At 35.2% G+C, this 17,244-nt stretch overlaps 1 protein-coding gene across 1 annotated transcript in view; it reads right to left on the bottom strand.

Annotated features, from left to right (window-relative positions):
• EAF2 (ELL associated factor 2) overlaps positions 1-17,244 on the bottom strand; it is a 74,207-nt gene that overhangs the window by 17,663 nt on the left and 39,300 nt on the right. Inside the window, exons 4-5 of the mRNA XM_044666745.1 lie at positions 15,870-16,015; positions 9,826-10,086 (exon numbers count right to left, since the gene is read on the bottom strand). Coding sequence (XP_044522680.1) covers positions 9,826-10,086; positions 15,870-16,015 — 407 coding nt within the window. The remainder of the gene's footprint in view (positions 1-9,825; positions 10,087-15,869; positions 16,016-17,244) is intronic.

The raw sequence follows: 17,244 nt of genomic DNA, 5'->3' as shown, positions 1-17,244 counted from the left end.
AAATGGTATATAAGTTCCCCAATTTCCTTTGTTCTGAGGAGTGGTCATCTAGCAGGGTGTCACTCCCAGGGGGATCAGGGAGCAGAGCGAAGCAGTGTTCCTTTAGACTCTGCACAAGAGGCCAGGTAGCCCTCATCCCCCTTTCCCTTGATTATTTAATAGTTTTTTCTAAGTTAACAATACAATGGTTTAGAGAACCCTAGAGGGGCAGCTAAAAAATTAGCAAAAACAATTAACAACTTAAGCAAAGTTGTGGGATATAAATTAAACCCATTCAAATTATGAGCATTTATATTATCAATAAAACTAAGCAGGAATAGATAGGAAAAAATTCAACTTAAAATAATTATAGACAGTATAAAATAATTGGGAGTCCAACTGCCAAGACATACACAAGAACTATATGGACACAATTACAATTGCTTCCCACAAAAACAAATGACAGATTTAAATAATTAGAGAAATAATTATTCATGGGTAGGCTGAACTGATATAATAAAAATTATTTACCTCTATTAATTTACTGATTCAGTGCCATACCAAACAATATATGAATTATTTTACATAGGAAGAAAAAAAATAACATCTTAATCTGCAAGAATAAAAAATCATGAATATCAAGAGAATCAATGAAGAAAAAAGACATAAAAAGGAGGCTTTGCAGTACCAGATTTTAAACTATACTATAGAGCTGTACTCATCACAAGAATTTGGCTCTGGATAAGAAATAAAGTGGTGGATCAATGCAACAGATTAAGCACACAATATAGAAGGAAAAAACCACAGAAACCTAGTGTTTGATAAACCCGGAGATCCCAGCTACTGGGACAAAAACTCGCTATTAGACAAAAACTATTGCAAAAACTGGAAAGTAGTATGGCAGAAACTAGGTATAGACCAGCATTCACAATGGGTATATGGTTTAAATATAAAGAATAATATCCTAAGTAATTTAGTGGAGCATGGAAGAAATTACCTGTTAGTCTAGGGAAAGGGGAAGAGTTCATGAGACACAAAGATTCATGAGAGGTTAAAAACAAAAACAAACAAAGGAACAAAAGACCCACCCAGAATTAAGAAGCTTTTGCACAAACAAAACCAATGCAATCAAAATTAGAAGTAAAGCTGGAAGGTGAAGGGAAACTTTGCAGCAAGTTTCTCTGATAAAGGTTTCATTTTTCAAATATATAGGGAACTGATCCAAATTAATAAAAGTAATAAGTATTCCTTAATTTATAATGATCAAGTGAAGTGCACTTCATTTTGCATTTGCTACCCCACATTTTCTCAAGTCCTAGGAACAAGCTGTTCCTCCCAGGATAAATCAATCACTTCTAAACTCACCACCAGGTTACTAACTCAAGCCATAACTGAAACTGCTTCCTCGCCTCCTCTTCCTCCTGATTAGAAGGCTGCAGGTTGGTGTACCAAACTCCTCCCAGTGCCTTCTTTTATAAAAGGCAGAAATTGAACTCTCTCTCTGCTTACTAAACTTTGCATCTGCTGTCCTGATTGAAAAAGATGTCCTTATGCTAGGTATCTCATGTAATGTTTTCCCCTTCCCATTTTCCTGCCTCCTTGTTATTTCCTCCTTTAGATTTGCTTTTTGAGGATAGCAACTCTCTTTTTTTGTATCCCCCTTGATTAGCACTGTGCCTGGCACAAAGTAGGCACTTAATATATATTGGAATGCAATGAATTAGATTAGATAATGATGTGTAGTTTTCAGAGGAAGTGTCAACATGGAATCTAGAGTTCCCAAACTTGTAGCTTAGTGAGGTGTGATGCACCCCAAGTTTAGAAATAGTTTGTAGGTTGGAGACCCCCAAAGCTTGTGCTTGTTGTTTCCTGTTCCCATGAGAATCCACCCTGAAGGGAATATCTCAGGCTAGCAGTTGCAGACTGAATAATGGACCCTAGGGTAAATGCTAAATACCCTTTTGTCCTAGGTAGTCTTGCCCACGGTATCAGAGACCCTGCCCAGGAAGACTACCTGGGCAGGGACCATCCTTTAGTATCCATTGTGTAAGCAGTCCCTTTCCCCTACACCCTAGCCTCTAGCTATGATCCCTTTCTCTAGCTGGATGGTGTCCGGTCAGTATAATGTCAATCATCTCTCCCAGCCCCTGGATCTTCCCAAATGGTATATAATTTCCCCAATTTCCTTTGTTCTGAGGAGTGGTCATCTAGCAGGGTGTCAGTCCCAGAGGGATCAGGGAGCAGAGCGAAGCAGTGTTCCTTTAGACTCTGCACAAGGCGCAGCTCTGCATAAGAGGCCTAGTAGCCCTCATCCCCCTTTCCCTTGATTAAAGAGTGGTTTTATGACTATTTAATAGTTCTGCGTTTTTTCTAAGTTAACAGAAGAAATCAATGTTATCAATATTTATATTAAACAATGCTCTAAATCACTAATAATTAGAGAAAAGTAAATTAAAGCAACTCTGAGGGTCTACTTAACACCAAACAGATTGGCTAAGATGATAGAAAAAATAAAAGGACAAATGCTGAAGGCAGTTTAGGAAAATAGGTACACTAATGTAGTTCAACCATTCTGGAAAGCAATTTGGAACTCCGTCCCAAAAGCTCTTTCTCAACAATACTGCTACTAGGTTTATACTCCGAAGAGATCAGAAAAAGAGAAAATTATTCATTCATTTTAAAAAAGTTATAGCACCTCTTTTTAGGTGGGAGCAAAGAATTGGAAACTGAGAGGATGCCCATCAATTAAGGAGTGGTTGAACAAGCTGTGGAATATGATTATGATGGAAAACTATTTTGCTGTAATAAATAATGAAGGATGTAAGGAAATCCCAAAACACAAGAACTGATGCTTACTGACCCTGCACTTACTCAGCACTCCCATCCCCACTTTTCCTGCTATCAATACTGAGGCTACACTAGTAGACCTAAGCATACTGCACAAGTTTACATCAAAACCCACTCCTATATCCTAGTACCCCCTCCTTCTTTCCAATGCTATAGTGCCCCTAGCTTCAAGCTGTGGAAGTTTTCTCCACTGTCCTTCAAGAGCAAAAGTGTGCCAGGGCTGCAACTAGAAGCATAAATTCTGCAAAGCTCTGAGCAACAGTAGCCCTGAATTACTGGTGCCAGGAAAAGCAGGCTCTGAAATGCTTGGGGCTGGGCCACAGAACTAAGGAACAGAAGGAGTGGAGCAGATCCCCAAAAGAGGACATCGTGCACGTGGGAAGTTGTATAGCATTCCCACTAAGCCTGAGGGAAGGGCACCTAACAGTTCTGACCACCCAAAAGTCATTTGGGGCAGAGATGTTGGCCCAGGGTGGAAGGGGTTTAAAGCACTTTGAGATTCAGTCCTCAGGAAGACTACAATCACAGAGCAGGGAGTGAGAAGTGAGTGGTAAGTAAAATGGGGGTGGGGGAAAGATAAAAAATGCCAAAGATTCTGGGAAGTAGAAATCTCAAAAGACCTTGTACATAAAAAAATAAATGATCACAGAAAATGGTAACAAAAGAAAAAGTGACCTTCATATCCAGTTAATGAGTTCAGGAATCTATGAATAAATACTGCAAAACAAAGGGAAAATGATCCAACAACTGATGAGAGAGAGAACCATGTAGAATTTGGGGAGAATCTAGAAATACAACTCACAGTTTCCAGGTAGTTTAAAAGATACATGGTAATCACAAGAGTAGAATTTATGTCTTGCACAACAAAAATAATAGAAAAACTTGAATCTGCAGTGGTGAGCCTCACCAAAGAAACAAGAAAAAACAACAGATTGGGAATCTAAATATGCAGAAGTGAAAGATAACCTAGAAGAAAAGCAAAAAACAGAAAAGAAAAAGAAAAGCATGTTTACTATGAAAGTAAAGCATATAGATTTTGAAAACAGGATTCACAGACAACCTAAGGATCATAGCTCTCCCATAAGAAAATGACAGGACAAAAAATCTTAACATCTTAATGAAGGGAATAATAGAAAAAGATTGCCTAGAACTTCTGAATATAGAAAGTAAAATTCCAAAAGAAAGAATTCACAGATCATTTCCAGAAAAAAATATAAGGCTACAAACTCCCAAGACAATTTAACAATTGAATTCAGAAACAAGCCATGAGGAGAAAGAATTTAAAATACAAAGGAAAAAACATTCAAGTAATACAAAACTATTCCATACCATTCGAAAAAGGAAGAAATGGAATAATGTGCTCTGAAGAGCATTGACGCTCAGGATGCAGCTCAGAGTGACCTCTGCTGCAAAGTTGAGCCTAACTATATAGGACAAAAGATAAGACATTTAATAACTAAAAAAATTTGAAATATTTTAGAAAGAAAATCAGAATGGAAATTGTTTGCCGTTTCAGCATCCTAAACAACAGAAATGAAGGAGGATTAAATAAATGCAACAGACAAATATTGTATTAGCAATAAAGTGATGACAAAGAGATCATTAAGAAATTTCTTTCTAAATGTACACAAAGAGACAGAAGTGAAGGCAGAAATCTGATCGTGGTAACAATAAAAAGGTGAACAGGAGGTATTAAGGATAGAACCTAGCAACATATTTTTTACAGGTGAATTCACCTTTTGTGAGACTACATTACAGCCCAAGAGGGTATATAAAAGGGTGAAGATTTCCAGGCAAATGTGGAGGGGGGGACACAAGAAAGAGTAGAGATCAGTGAGGAGTTGGGGAGGAGATGCCCTACCATGGGGCAGTATCCTCTCTGATACCTTAACTGATATTGTTCTGAAAGTAAGGCACAACAGAAAAGGGAAATCCATGGGGTAAACTCTACAAGACAGTAGCAGAAAGCACATAGAAGAGAGAGCCTTGAATAGATTAGAAAGCTTTGATTGTATAAGGAATACAGAGAAAAGAGAAAGACCAGATGAGCAGGACTCATGAATCAGAGAATGAGGGTATAGAGTAAACTGAAAGAGAAGATGTATAATCAAGCAAGTGAAATAAATCATTTTTGATAAGGGATGCAAGAAATGAAATTTTTTAAAAACCTGATGAACAGACTAGTGAAGGGGAAAAGACAAAAGAGGAATAAACCTGAAAGAGGAAAAAAAGGGAAGAAATAAAAGTGACAACAAAAGAATATATGTATTTCTCTGTACCATGTGGAACTTTTGTAAAAGCTGACCATCTTATTAGGGCACAGATATATTGCAAACAAATGTAAGAAGGCAGAAACATTCAAAACATCCCATACAGATCATAATACAATAAGAATAGTAATTGGCTGAGGGACCACAAAGAAAATATATAGACAAATGCAGACTTAAATAATGAGTGAGCCAAAGAACAATTTATAGAAACAATAACTATGTAAAAGAAAGTGATATTGATGAATAACATACCAAAATTTCTGGAATGCAGCTAAAATGATCCTCAGAGGAAAAATCACATCTTTATAAATTATACATTAATAAAATAGAAGATTAATAAATTACATTTTTTAAATTAGAGAATCAAAAATAAATAAACCTAAAATAAGTACAAAAGAAGAGATATTACAAATTAGAAGGAAAATAGATAAATTGGAAACCAAAAAAAAGAAATTATATTTATCATTTGTTTTATTTAAAACTAAAAGCTGTTTTTTAAAAGACTAATAAAATTAATAAACCCTTAGCTAATCTGATTAAAATATAGAGGACAGAAAATCAAATAGATAAAACATCAAACAAGCAAGATGAAATCATCATAAAACCAGAAGAAAAAGAATAATCTAAGCATGTTAAATATAATTACATACTAAATACAAATTTGAGAACACAGAATACAGAAATACCTTCAAAAATACAAAAATTTAAAAATCAAACTAACAGAAGAACAGATAGAGATCTTGGGTAACCTAATCTCAGAAAACAAAATGAATCTAATTATAAAGGAACTACCAAAGAGAGTAGGAAGGAAGGGGGAAAACCCTGGACCTGATCAACTAATATGAGAATTCTCTCAAGCTATCATTTTCTTTGACACTCATTTTTAAATTCTGAGTTCAAAATTCTCTCCCCACCCAATACAGCCTCTCTTCTACCCACAAAGAAGGCAAGAAATATAATACCCATTATATATGTGAAATGATGCTAAATATATTTTTATTGTAGCCACTTTGACCTCTCAAAAAAGAAAAAGGCAAAAGAAAAGGTGGAAAAATATTCTTCAATCTGTATTCAGAGTTTGCCATTTTTTTCCTCTGGAGAATGACTTTTTTTTTAAAACCCTTACCTTCTCTCTTGGAATCAATACTAGGTATTGTTTCAAGGCAGAAGAGCAGTAAGTGCTAGTCAACAGAAGTTAAGTGAGTTGACTAGGGTCACATAGGAAATGCCTAATGTCACATTTGATCCCAGGACCTCCTATCCTTGGGCCTGACTCTCAATCCACTGAGCCACCTAGCAGCCCTATGGATAGCATTTTTTTCATCAGGAATCCCTTAGTAATGACTTGGTTTATTGTATTGATCAGAGTAGCTAAATCTTTCACAGTTGCGTTATCATGATAATATTGTTGTTATTGTTCTTCTGCTCATTCTACTTTGCATCAGTTCATACCAGTCTTCCCAGGTTGTTTTTTCTGTCACCATCCCCTTCATTATTTCTTTTTCTTTTTAAAACCTTACCTTCTGTCCTAGAATCAATACTGTGTATTGGTTCCAAGGCAGAAGAGAGGTAAGAGCTAGGCAATGGGGGTCAAGTGACTTGCCCAGGGTCACACAGCTAGGAAGTGTCTGAGATCATATTTGAACCTAGGACCTCCCATCTCTAGGCCTGGATCTCAATCTACTGAGCCACCCAGCTGCTTAATTATTTCTTAAAGCATATTACATCATAATCATATGCCACAACTTATACAGACATTGCCCAACTGTTAGACATCTCAATTTCTAATTCTTTGTCACAACAAAAAGAGCTGCTATAAATATTTTTGTACATATAGGTCCTTTTTCTTTAATGTTTTGAATTGTAGATCTAGTAGTGGTAATCCTGGGTCAAAAGATATGCATGGTTTTAGGCATAGTTTCAAATTGTTCTCTAGAATAGTTGGGCTAGTTCACAACTTTACCATCAGTACATTAGTGCATCTATTTTCCCACATCTCCTCTAGTATTTATCATTTTTCACTTCAGTCATGTTAGCCACTTTGATACATGTTCTATCAGGATTTTAAAGAACCAGTTATACTTATACTTCATAATTTATTTTCAAGAACAGAAAACCCTACTGTGCTGTAAGAAATTATGTATATGAAGCATGTTAAGATCCAAAAGTGAACTGGTGCAGAGTGAAGTTAGCAAAGCCAAGAACACAATATATAGTACCTATAACAATATAAATCAAAAGAACAATGAAATCAAAAATCAAAAATAAATGCAACAAAATTATAAAGATCCAAAAGGACTCAAATGAAGAGATATGAGACATTATCCAACCTATCCCTCCGTGAGGGTGGGAGGTTCACAGGTATTACATGTTTTTGAATTTTCTCAATGTATTAATCAGCTGCAGTATTGTTTCCTCTCCCCCCAAAAAAATACTGTTTGTCATTTGAGAAGGTTTTGGGGAAATGGAATGGAGAGGGATACTTGGGGATACTATGAAACAGAAAACGTCAGTAGAAAATATTTTTTAAAAAGGTACCTTAAAAGCTCTATTTCAATAAGATGTTTCTCATTCATACATTAAGAACATCCAAGATCGCTCAGAAGATTTAACAGCAGAAACAACTGTCCAAAGACTGATAATAAACGTTAGGCAAGGCATAAAATTAGGGAGATGTATGTTCTTCAAAGGTATTTACCATCGTGATATCAAAGATCTTAAAAGAATGTTCATCCAAGCCATGATTTCTTGTTAATACAAATACATTTCTAACTGGTGGGATTATCAGGTGTTAATTTAAATTTTTTTGATCAGAAAAGCAAACACCTAAACCAAACCACTCAATCTGTCTTTCATGAAAAGTTTGTTTTGAGAAGAGAAATGAAAATTTGGTTTTTGTTGGCCCCAGACCTCTCCTCTTTCTCTCTAGCAAAGAAAAGTGTTGGTAATCACAAACACAACTTTCTCAACTCTCCTCCTTCAAAATATCATTAAATCTCCTCTTCTGTCAGAAGATTTTTCTCTCTAACACCTCCTTCACTAACTTTCAGTCATCCAGCACTGAGCACAGCACCTGGCACATAGTAAGCCCTTAATAAATGTTTATTAAATAACTAAAATCTAGGCCATTACATTCAAAACTCTGAAAAACAATGGAAGACAGGGAGGGCTGGACTGAACTTACCATAAGCCAAATTGCCTCTATGATATTCATTCTCACCCAAATAACCTTCTTAATAGTCCTTCTGGTGACATAATATGCTTAGGCTGGTTGCCCTAAGAGTTCCTAAAAACTACTTTTTATAATTTGAAAGATTTATAAGAATACAAAACACTATATAAAAGGAAAGTAAACAGTCCAACTCTGTCTCACAAAGGAGAGTTCTGTTCAATGGTCTAATCCTGCATTAATATACCTAAATATGAAACATTTCATCAGGTTCCCTTTCCCCAAGTTTATCAGAAATCTTCATTCTCTCATACCCTTTGATCCAGCAATACCACTACTAGGTTTGTACCCTAAAGAAATAATGAAAAATGTTTGTACAAAAATATTCATAGCTGCGCTCTTTGTGGTGGCAAAAGATTGGAAAATGGGGGTGTCCCTTGTTTGGGGAATGGCTGAACAAACTGCAATATAAGATGGTTATGGAATACTACTGTGCTATACAGAATGATGAACCGGGGGATTTCTATATGAACTAGAAGAACATCCAGGAACTGATTCAGAGTGAAATGAGCAGAACCAAGAAAACATTGTACACAGAAAGTGAACACTGTGGAACAAACCAATGTAATGGACTTAGCTACTGCAAGTCGATCCCAAGGGACTTATGAGGAAGAATACTATCCACATCAAGAGAAAGAACTATGGGAGTAGAAACACAGAAGTAAAACAAAGTACATATAATTTGTTTATAAGGATATATGATTGGTGGGTTTTGGTTTTAAAAGACTGGTCTGTTGCAAAAATGAATAATATGGAAATAGGTATAAGTGATAACATTTGTATAAACCAGTGGAAGTGCTTATTGGATTCAGGAAGGGGGAGGAAAAAGGGGAGGGAAAGAAAATGAATCATGGAAACATGGAAAAATATTTTTAAAAGTAAAATACATTTTAAAAATAAAAATAAAATAAAATAGGAACTTAAAAATTAGAGGTCATAGAAGATAAAATTAATAACTCTTTATATAAAATGTAAGAGTTTTTGCACAAATAAAGCTAAGATTAAAGAGAAAAAAAAGAAATCTTCATTCTCTTTCTAGCTCCATTCTTTTTTTTTTTTTTTAACCTTTTCCAAATAGAACTTTCCTGTACTACCTTGGTGACCCAAAGGAGAAGTAATGCTCTCTGGTCTCTGACACCAATTATTCCCAGTTCAGAGAGAATGGTATCTGAAGCCTGGCTTTCCTGAACCTCTGGCAAGATTCAGTCTAATCCTCAGTTCCCAGAGAACTCTCCTTTCTCTCTTATTTGTGATTCTCTGACTTCTTTCAATTTATTTGGATTTCACCAATTTGATCTACTCCTATTTGCTTTTTTATTCAATATGAATTAGCATATAGCAACACAACTACATAAAACAGGAAAACAAAAAGTAACATTTTGTACCTCCCCAAAAAACATGAAAGCAGATCCATTTAATGTGGGCTTTCTACCATAATCATGTTGGTTTACCAGATATCCTGGTATATTTTCCCTTTATTCTTTTGTTTAATGAACTTACTTAATGTATTGATCAGAAGGCCACTTCCACTGTGAGATCTGTTCTGCATGGCCTCTGTATCAGGCATCCATTGTTGTGGTTCAGCAGATGAGGTTTGATGGACTGGCACAAATTTTACTGAATTAGAATGAGAGTGTTTGTACCCTTCGTCTTCTGAATCACTAGAATCATCTTCACTACTTGAAGATGAAGAACTTTGGGATTCTGAAGAGCTATCAGAACTAGTCATCTGGTCCATTATACTTGCTTCTGCCTTCAGTTCTGAAAATAAAACAAGAAATGAATCAACAAATTTCAGTTGAGAGCTAATGAAAATTTAAAAGAAGTAGCTATGAAACTATTGATGAAGCAAAGGTAAGATCATACATTAATAGGACACAAAGTATTCTATAAGCAAAAGCCTCCTTTGAATATCAATTAGGATAACCAAAATTATAAATTGGCATGGACTATGACCAGTATAGAAATCTATATTCCACAGAGCATAAATGTGTGTTTACATTAAAATGTTAACTCATTTTTTTTTTAATTTTTTTAAATTTTAAACCCTTAACTTCTGTCTATTGACTTATAGGTGGAAGAGTGGTAAGGGTAGGCAATGGGGGTCAAGTGACTTGCCCAGGGTCACACAGCTGGGAAGTGTCTGAGGCCGGATTTGAACCCAGGACCTCCCATCTCTAGGCCTGGCTCTCAATCCACTGAGCTACCCAGCTGCCCCCTGTTAACTCATTTTATATAAAACAGAGTAAGTGATATCTGAGTTGTTTTGATTTGCATTTCTCTAACCAATAATGATTTTGAACATTTTTATTTAATTATATATGGCTTTGATTTCTTTATCCAAACACTGTTCATATCCTTTTGTCCATTTATTAATTGGAGAACGGCTCGTAGTCTTATAAATTTGACTAAGTTTTCTATATATTTTAACTATGAGACCTCTATCCAAGAAACTATCTACATAATTTTCCTCCAAGTTTCTGCTTTCATTATAATCTTGGCTATATTAATTTTATTTGTACAAACCTTTTTTAATTTAATGTATTCAAATTTTTCCATTTTATATTTCATGCTTTCTATTTCTTGTTTATTCATAAATTCTTCTCCTATCCATAAATCCTATAGTATTATCACCTCACACATAACAGACTGGCTAAAATGATAAAAGAGCACAATGACAAATGTTTAGGGGATGAAGAGAAATGGGGATACTACTACACTGTTGGTGGAACTATGAGCTGATTCAACCATTTTGAATGGCAATCTGGAATTATGCTCAATGTATTTAGTATATAGTACATAAAACTATGTATATCTTTTGACCCAGCAATACTACTATTAGATTTATTTCCTATGTGATCAGGGATAAAGAAAAAGAACCTATGTGTTCTAAAATATTTGTAGCAGTTCTCTTTATGGTGGTAAAGAACAGGAAATTGAGGGGATGCCCATCAATTGAGGAATACCCAAATAAGTTGTGGTATATGACTGTGATGAATTACTACTGCACCGTAAGGAAAGGCAAGCAGGTTAATTAAAAAAAAATATGAAAAGACATGAAATTATGAAGAGTGAAATGAAGAGAACCAAAAGAATGTTATATATAGTAACAAAAGTATTACTTGGAGAATAACTTTTTTATATCCACTTCCAGAGAAAGAACTGATAAATAGAAACATACATGACATAGTTTTATATACACATATATTTTTTTGTCAAATGACACCTTCTCTAATGTGGGGAGGGGAAGTAAAAAGGGAGATATCTGGGAGTTTTAATGTAACAAACTAATTATTTTAAAAAACATAACAAACAATCTGAACAACAGACATAAGGATTTAATTAAAAACAGGATATATTATTTTCTTTCCTTCTTTTTTAAATTTTAAAACCTTACCTTCTCCTGTCCAAAGGACAGTAAGAGTTAGGCAATGGGGGTTAAGTGACTTGCCTAAGGTCACACAACTAGGAAGTGTCTGAGGTCACATTTGAACTCAGGTCCTCCTATCTCTAGGCCTGGCTCTCAATCCACTGAACCACATCATAGCCCCCAAATATGTTATTTTCAATAAGGCAAGCCAACTTAAAAATTTTTTTATCATTAAAAAATTGTTTATTTTTAGCATTTGTTTAAAAATTTTCAAGTTATGAATTCTCTCCCTTCTTCCAACCCCTCCCCAACCCAGTGAAAATGCAAGCAATGTAATACCCATTATATTTGTGAGGTCATATAAAATATATTTCTATAGCAGATATGTTGCAAGAAAAATAAAGTAAAAAAAATATGCTTCGATCTGTACTCAGAGTGTATCATTTCTCCCTTTAGAAGTAGATAGCATTTTTCATCTAAGTCCTTTGGAATTGTCATGGATAATTGCATTGATGTACTTAAGTTTCTCACAGATGATTATTATTACATATTGCTATTACTGTATACACTGATCTGGTTCTGTTCACTTACTTTAGATTGTTTCATACAAGTCTCAATTTTTTTCTGAAACTATCTTCTTCCTCATTTCTTATATTACAATAGTATTCCATCATGATCATATACCATAACTTGTTCATCCATTTCTCAATAGATAAGCATCAACAGGGGACACATTTTGCCTTAATTTCTTTTAAGTGTTATATGCTTATGTTCAACTCTACAACTAAAGCTTCTTGAGAACAGTGGCCATCTTTCAGTTCTTTTGCTTTTCACAAACAACCTAGGACATTGTGTTATGAGCACAGCAGAGATCAAAGATCCATAAAATATTCATGCACTAAGAAATCTTGGAGATTATCCTATCTAGTAGAATGCCTTCATTTTTCACCTATAGAAACTGAATGAAGTACTTGCCTTAGGTTAGAAAGCTAGATCATGATAGCAATTCCAAGTTGAAGGCTTTTTGCAATGATGGACAAACTTTTTAAAGAGGGGGCCAAAGGAAAGGAAATGCTCATCTGTCAGTCTGTTTCTAAGGCAACTCTTTCAAAGTTTCATTGTATTATATCCTACTCATTGTATTTGTCAGATTAGGAATAATGTCGCAGGGCTAGATAGAACATTTCAGGAGGCCGCATCTGGCCCACGGGCTGTAGTTTGACCATCACTGCACAAGATCATTCTGTTCTAAGAATATCTCTTAAATATATTTCGAAAATATGCTTGAATCACATAAAACATGATCTAAATTTAAAATTTCCACTAGAACTCCCTTTATTATACCAGATAGTTACTGCCTTCACAATGCCAAGTATTGTATAAATGAAGGAGAAAATAACTCACTAAAAACTACAGGGATACAGTAAGAATTAAAAGAAATTCTTGATGGAGAAAAAAATGAAACTAAATCTAAAGTGATCTTCAGTCAGATAACTTCCTTTTTGATGTAATTCCAGGGAAAACTAAAGACTCATTCAGGTTCTCTTGTTTATTGCATCTGTAGGCACCCTATGTATGTATGTATGGAAAAACATTCAATTGAAATAGAATGAATAAAGGAGAGAAACATTTCCCAATGAAATTGTAAAATTAGATAGGCATAAGATTGAAATAAGAACAATGATAGGAGTGGTACACTATGGTTCTTCATTTCCCAGAAAAAAATTAACATGGAAGAAGGTTTGGGACAATACTTTTTGGCTTTGGATGTTTATTTCTCCATATACAGAGCTTAGATACTAAACAAAATCAATAGAAAGTTTTAATACAAGGAAATGGACATGACTTCATATGAGGACAAAAGGAAATGCATAAATGATATTGTTGTAGAAATATACAGTAGATTTCCAGGTCAAAGAACATAAACAGTGCACAGAAGCAAACTAGCAGTGATTATAAATTTCAATTGAATCACCTAAAAAGTTCATGAATTGTTAATAGCTATATCTCTCGGAAGGCTGAAATAAATAAGGAAATCTGTTGTATATGGAAGTTACAGGAAACAGAAATTCAATTCAATGACCAAATACTTATTAAGCACCTACCACATGCCAACCATTTCATAATAGTCAAAGCAGGGAAAACTGAGTGTAGTTAGACATTTCTTCTAAATTTCAAATTCTTTTTTATAACAAAATTGACTAGGAGAATCAATAATTATTTAGGAGTAACTATATGTAGACCATTGTGCTAACCATTAAGAAAAATATTTAGTTTAGTTAAGAAAAGTTTAGCTAAGAAATTTCCATTCCTCACAGAGATTACCATCTAGTACCATCTGTAGCAGAAACTCCCATCAAAATCATGTTTTGAAAATAAATTTGTTTTATGTTGTAATTCTTTAGGTGCCTTAGGGTCATACACTGTAACTTAGCTGTGCTTTCATTGTACATTCATCCCTCAGTATTTAGTTTCTGCTATGAAATTTAGTTTGTGTGTGTGTGTGTGTGTGTGTGTGTGTGTGTGTGTGTATTTCTCTTTCACCATTTGCTAGTTTTCCTAGCTATATATCATTTCTACAGCTACACTACAAAATCCAAAGGGGCTATTTCTTATATTTTGGCTGAATGTATAACAGGCATTTACTTTTTAATTAATCTTAATTTCAGTGCCTTTCTACTTTTAATAGTTCCTATTAATCCTGGACATAGCTTGCTTTTATATATATATATATTTTGTTAGTATGTTCCCTCCTCCATTAGATTGGAAAATTAGATAGTCCCTTGAGGGAAGGTTACCTTTTGCCTCTTTTTGTATTCCCAGCACTTAGCACAGCGCCCGGTACATAGTAGACACATATTAATGTTTGTTGATTGATTGAATGAACATCCAGTTTTCTACCCTACAAACTACATTTTACTCAAACTTCTGAAAAAACCACCTATGATCATCCTGCATCTTATAAGCTGAATACATGTGGGAAAAAAAAAAAGCACCTTCTATGAATTTAAGAAGAATTTGCTTATCTTCCAACTGGCTGGTTTGATTTATTGTTTCACCAAGGTCTTCCCTGTCCAGACTTCAAGTACAGAGCAGGTTGAAATGCCTAGATTAGGAGCAATGAAAGGAGAGGCAGTGCAAATAACTAAGAAAATTGTTGGGGTGGGGTGGGGTGCAGTTTCAAAACACTTTTAGCCTCACCCTGCTTGGTAACAAGAAGGCTCATTTTGACCAACCCTGTAAATAAGAAGAGAAGATAAGAAATATTTCTCTGTCCCTTCCATCTGGTTCCCCTAATTTTGTCTTGATGAAGCTTGGGTTGGGTAGAATTCAAATAACCAAACCTGTTAGGACACTTGTTTCTGTTGTCCTTGCTCTTGATAAATCTCAAATTCAGGATTCCCAGCGGAACCAAAAGTTCTGAGCTTTTTGCCTTTCCAACTCTGCATGGCCTGGGAGCAAGAATTATAGAAGGTGGAGACTAATCAGGAGTTTGACCCCACCGTGGCAAATGAGGAGTAGGGGGTGGGGAGGGCATAATATTATCATATTTAGACCAAAGTCAAGCAAAGCAAAGTATATAAGCTGGAGAAAAGTGAAAAGAATGTTTTCCTGTTCTGGGTAAATAGAACTGTTAACACACTGAGGAGAGAGATGAAACACACTATTGCTTAATGGCTGAGAAGAGGGTAACAATTGAAAAAATCTGTTCACTGCTCTGGTTTATTTGCTTTTGACTGAGATTATATCTCATTTATCTATTGTTGCCCTCCTAGTGACATCTTAATCATCTTCAGCCTTGAAATAGAACCAGAACCCAGATAAGAAGATGTTCTACAAACAAGGGATGGGTATTTAGCATTACTTCTTGAAAAAAGGAAACTGCATGTCTCTCCCCATTTATAATATAATCACATAATCACGTTGGCTCTCATACAACAGTTTGGAGGCTAAGAAAACTGTGGGGTGGTATAAGTTGAGTATCAAAGGATGCATCTTAAAATTTACATCTAACATGAACTTATCAGGGTTGGGAAAAAATAAGCCAGACTTTGAACAGAGCTGAATTAAATGAAATACAATAAATAAAAGTTCTGCTATTTCAAGTTACAACTAAAGCTTTTACTTGAAATAGTCACAAACACACATTATATAGTATGTGATTCGGTCTTACCTCTTTCAATCTCATCCATAGGCAATTCTGGAGAAATTTTTTCTTTTGGTGGAGAGTGTTTCACATTGTTTGGTATTCTGACTGCATTTCTTATCTGTTGTTGCTGCTTTCCTAGTCGACACTGAATTTTACTGCTTCCTTCAACTCTGCAAGTATATGCAAGTTCCCAAAAAGGAAAACATTAGCAATTCCAATGTTATATCTCCTTTTTGATATTAATATAATTGCATATTATGTTCTTCCCCTAGAGGTTTTCAAATATTAAAAGTTCTAAATAATTGAAATTATAAAAATAAAGAAAAGGTGAAAAAAGTTTTGTCAAAATTCTTATTAAAATTAAACTTATTGGAAATTTTAATATCTAGACATCTAGGGAGGAAAGGGAGATATTTGGTTTCAGAAAGAGGAGAGAGAACCTCCCCTCAAAGGAGTAAGCATTTATTAAGCACCTACTATGTGCCAGGCATCATGCTAAGAACTTTTACAAATATTACCTCATTTGATCCTCAAAACAATCCTGTGAGTTAAGTGTTATTACAATTCCCATTTTATTGTTGAGGAAACTGAGGCAAACAAGTTAGATGGTTTGCCCAGAGGCATACAGCTAGTAAGTATCTAAAGCCACATTTGAACTCAGATCTTCCTCTCTGATAATATCTGTAAAGTGTTTAGCACATTACCTAGCACATATGTGCTATATAAAATAGTCATTCTCTTCCCATTTCCTGACTCCAGGCGCAGCTCTCTATCTACTATATTACTTAGCTGTGAGAATCTTCCTTACTGGAAGATGGTCTTGTGAACTTCAGAGGATCAAAGGATTTGGGGGTTCTAATCAGTTTCCTAGCTGTATCCTTGGTCCAACAGTTGATAGCAGTTGACCACAATGGTAGAAAAACAGCATACACTGAGGAAAGGCAACTTCAAGACTAAAAAGAAGATGAGGGCAGTTAGGTGGCTTAGAGCAATGATGGGCAAACTTTTTAAAGAGGGAGCCAAAGGAAAGGAAATGCTCATCTGTCAGTCTGTTTCTAAGGCAACTCTTTAGAAGTTTCATTGTATTGTATCCTACTCATTGTATTCCTCAGATTAGGAATAATGTCCAGCAACAGGATAGAACATTTCAGGGGGCACCCAGGCATCTGGCCTGCAGGCCGAAGTTTGCCCATCACTGACTTGGGGGATAGAGAGCCCAGCCTAGATATTGGAGGTCCTGGATTCACATCTGGCCTCAGACACTTCCCAGTTGTGTGACCCTGGGAAATCCACTTAACCCCCATTGCCCAGCCCTTACCACTCTTCTGCCTTAGAACAAATTTGCAATATTGATTCTAAGATGGAAGGTAAGGATTTAAAAAAAAAAAGATTAAAAGGA

Source organism: Gracilinanus agilis, chromosome 3 (assembly GCF_016433145.1).
Source record: "Gracilinanus agilis isolate LMUSP501 chromosome 3, AgileGrace, whole genome shotgun sequence".
Taxonomy (NCBI): Eukaryota; Metazoa; Chordata; class Mammalia; order Didelphimorphia; family Didelphidae; genus Gracilinanus; species Gracilinanus agilis.
Note: the sequence above shows the minus strand (reverse complement) of the source record. Positions and strands in the feature narration are given on the sequence as shown.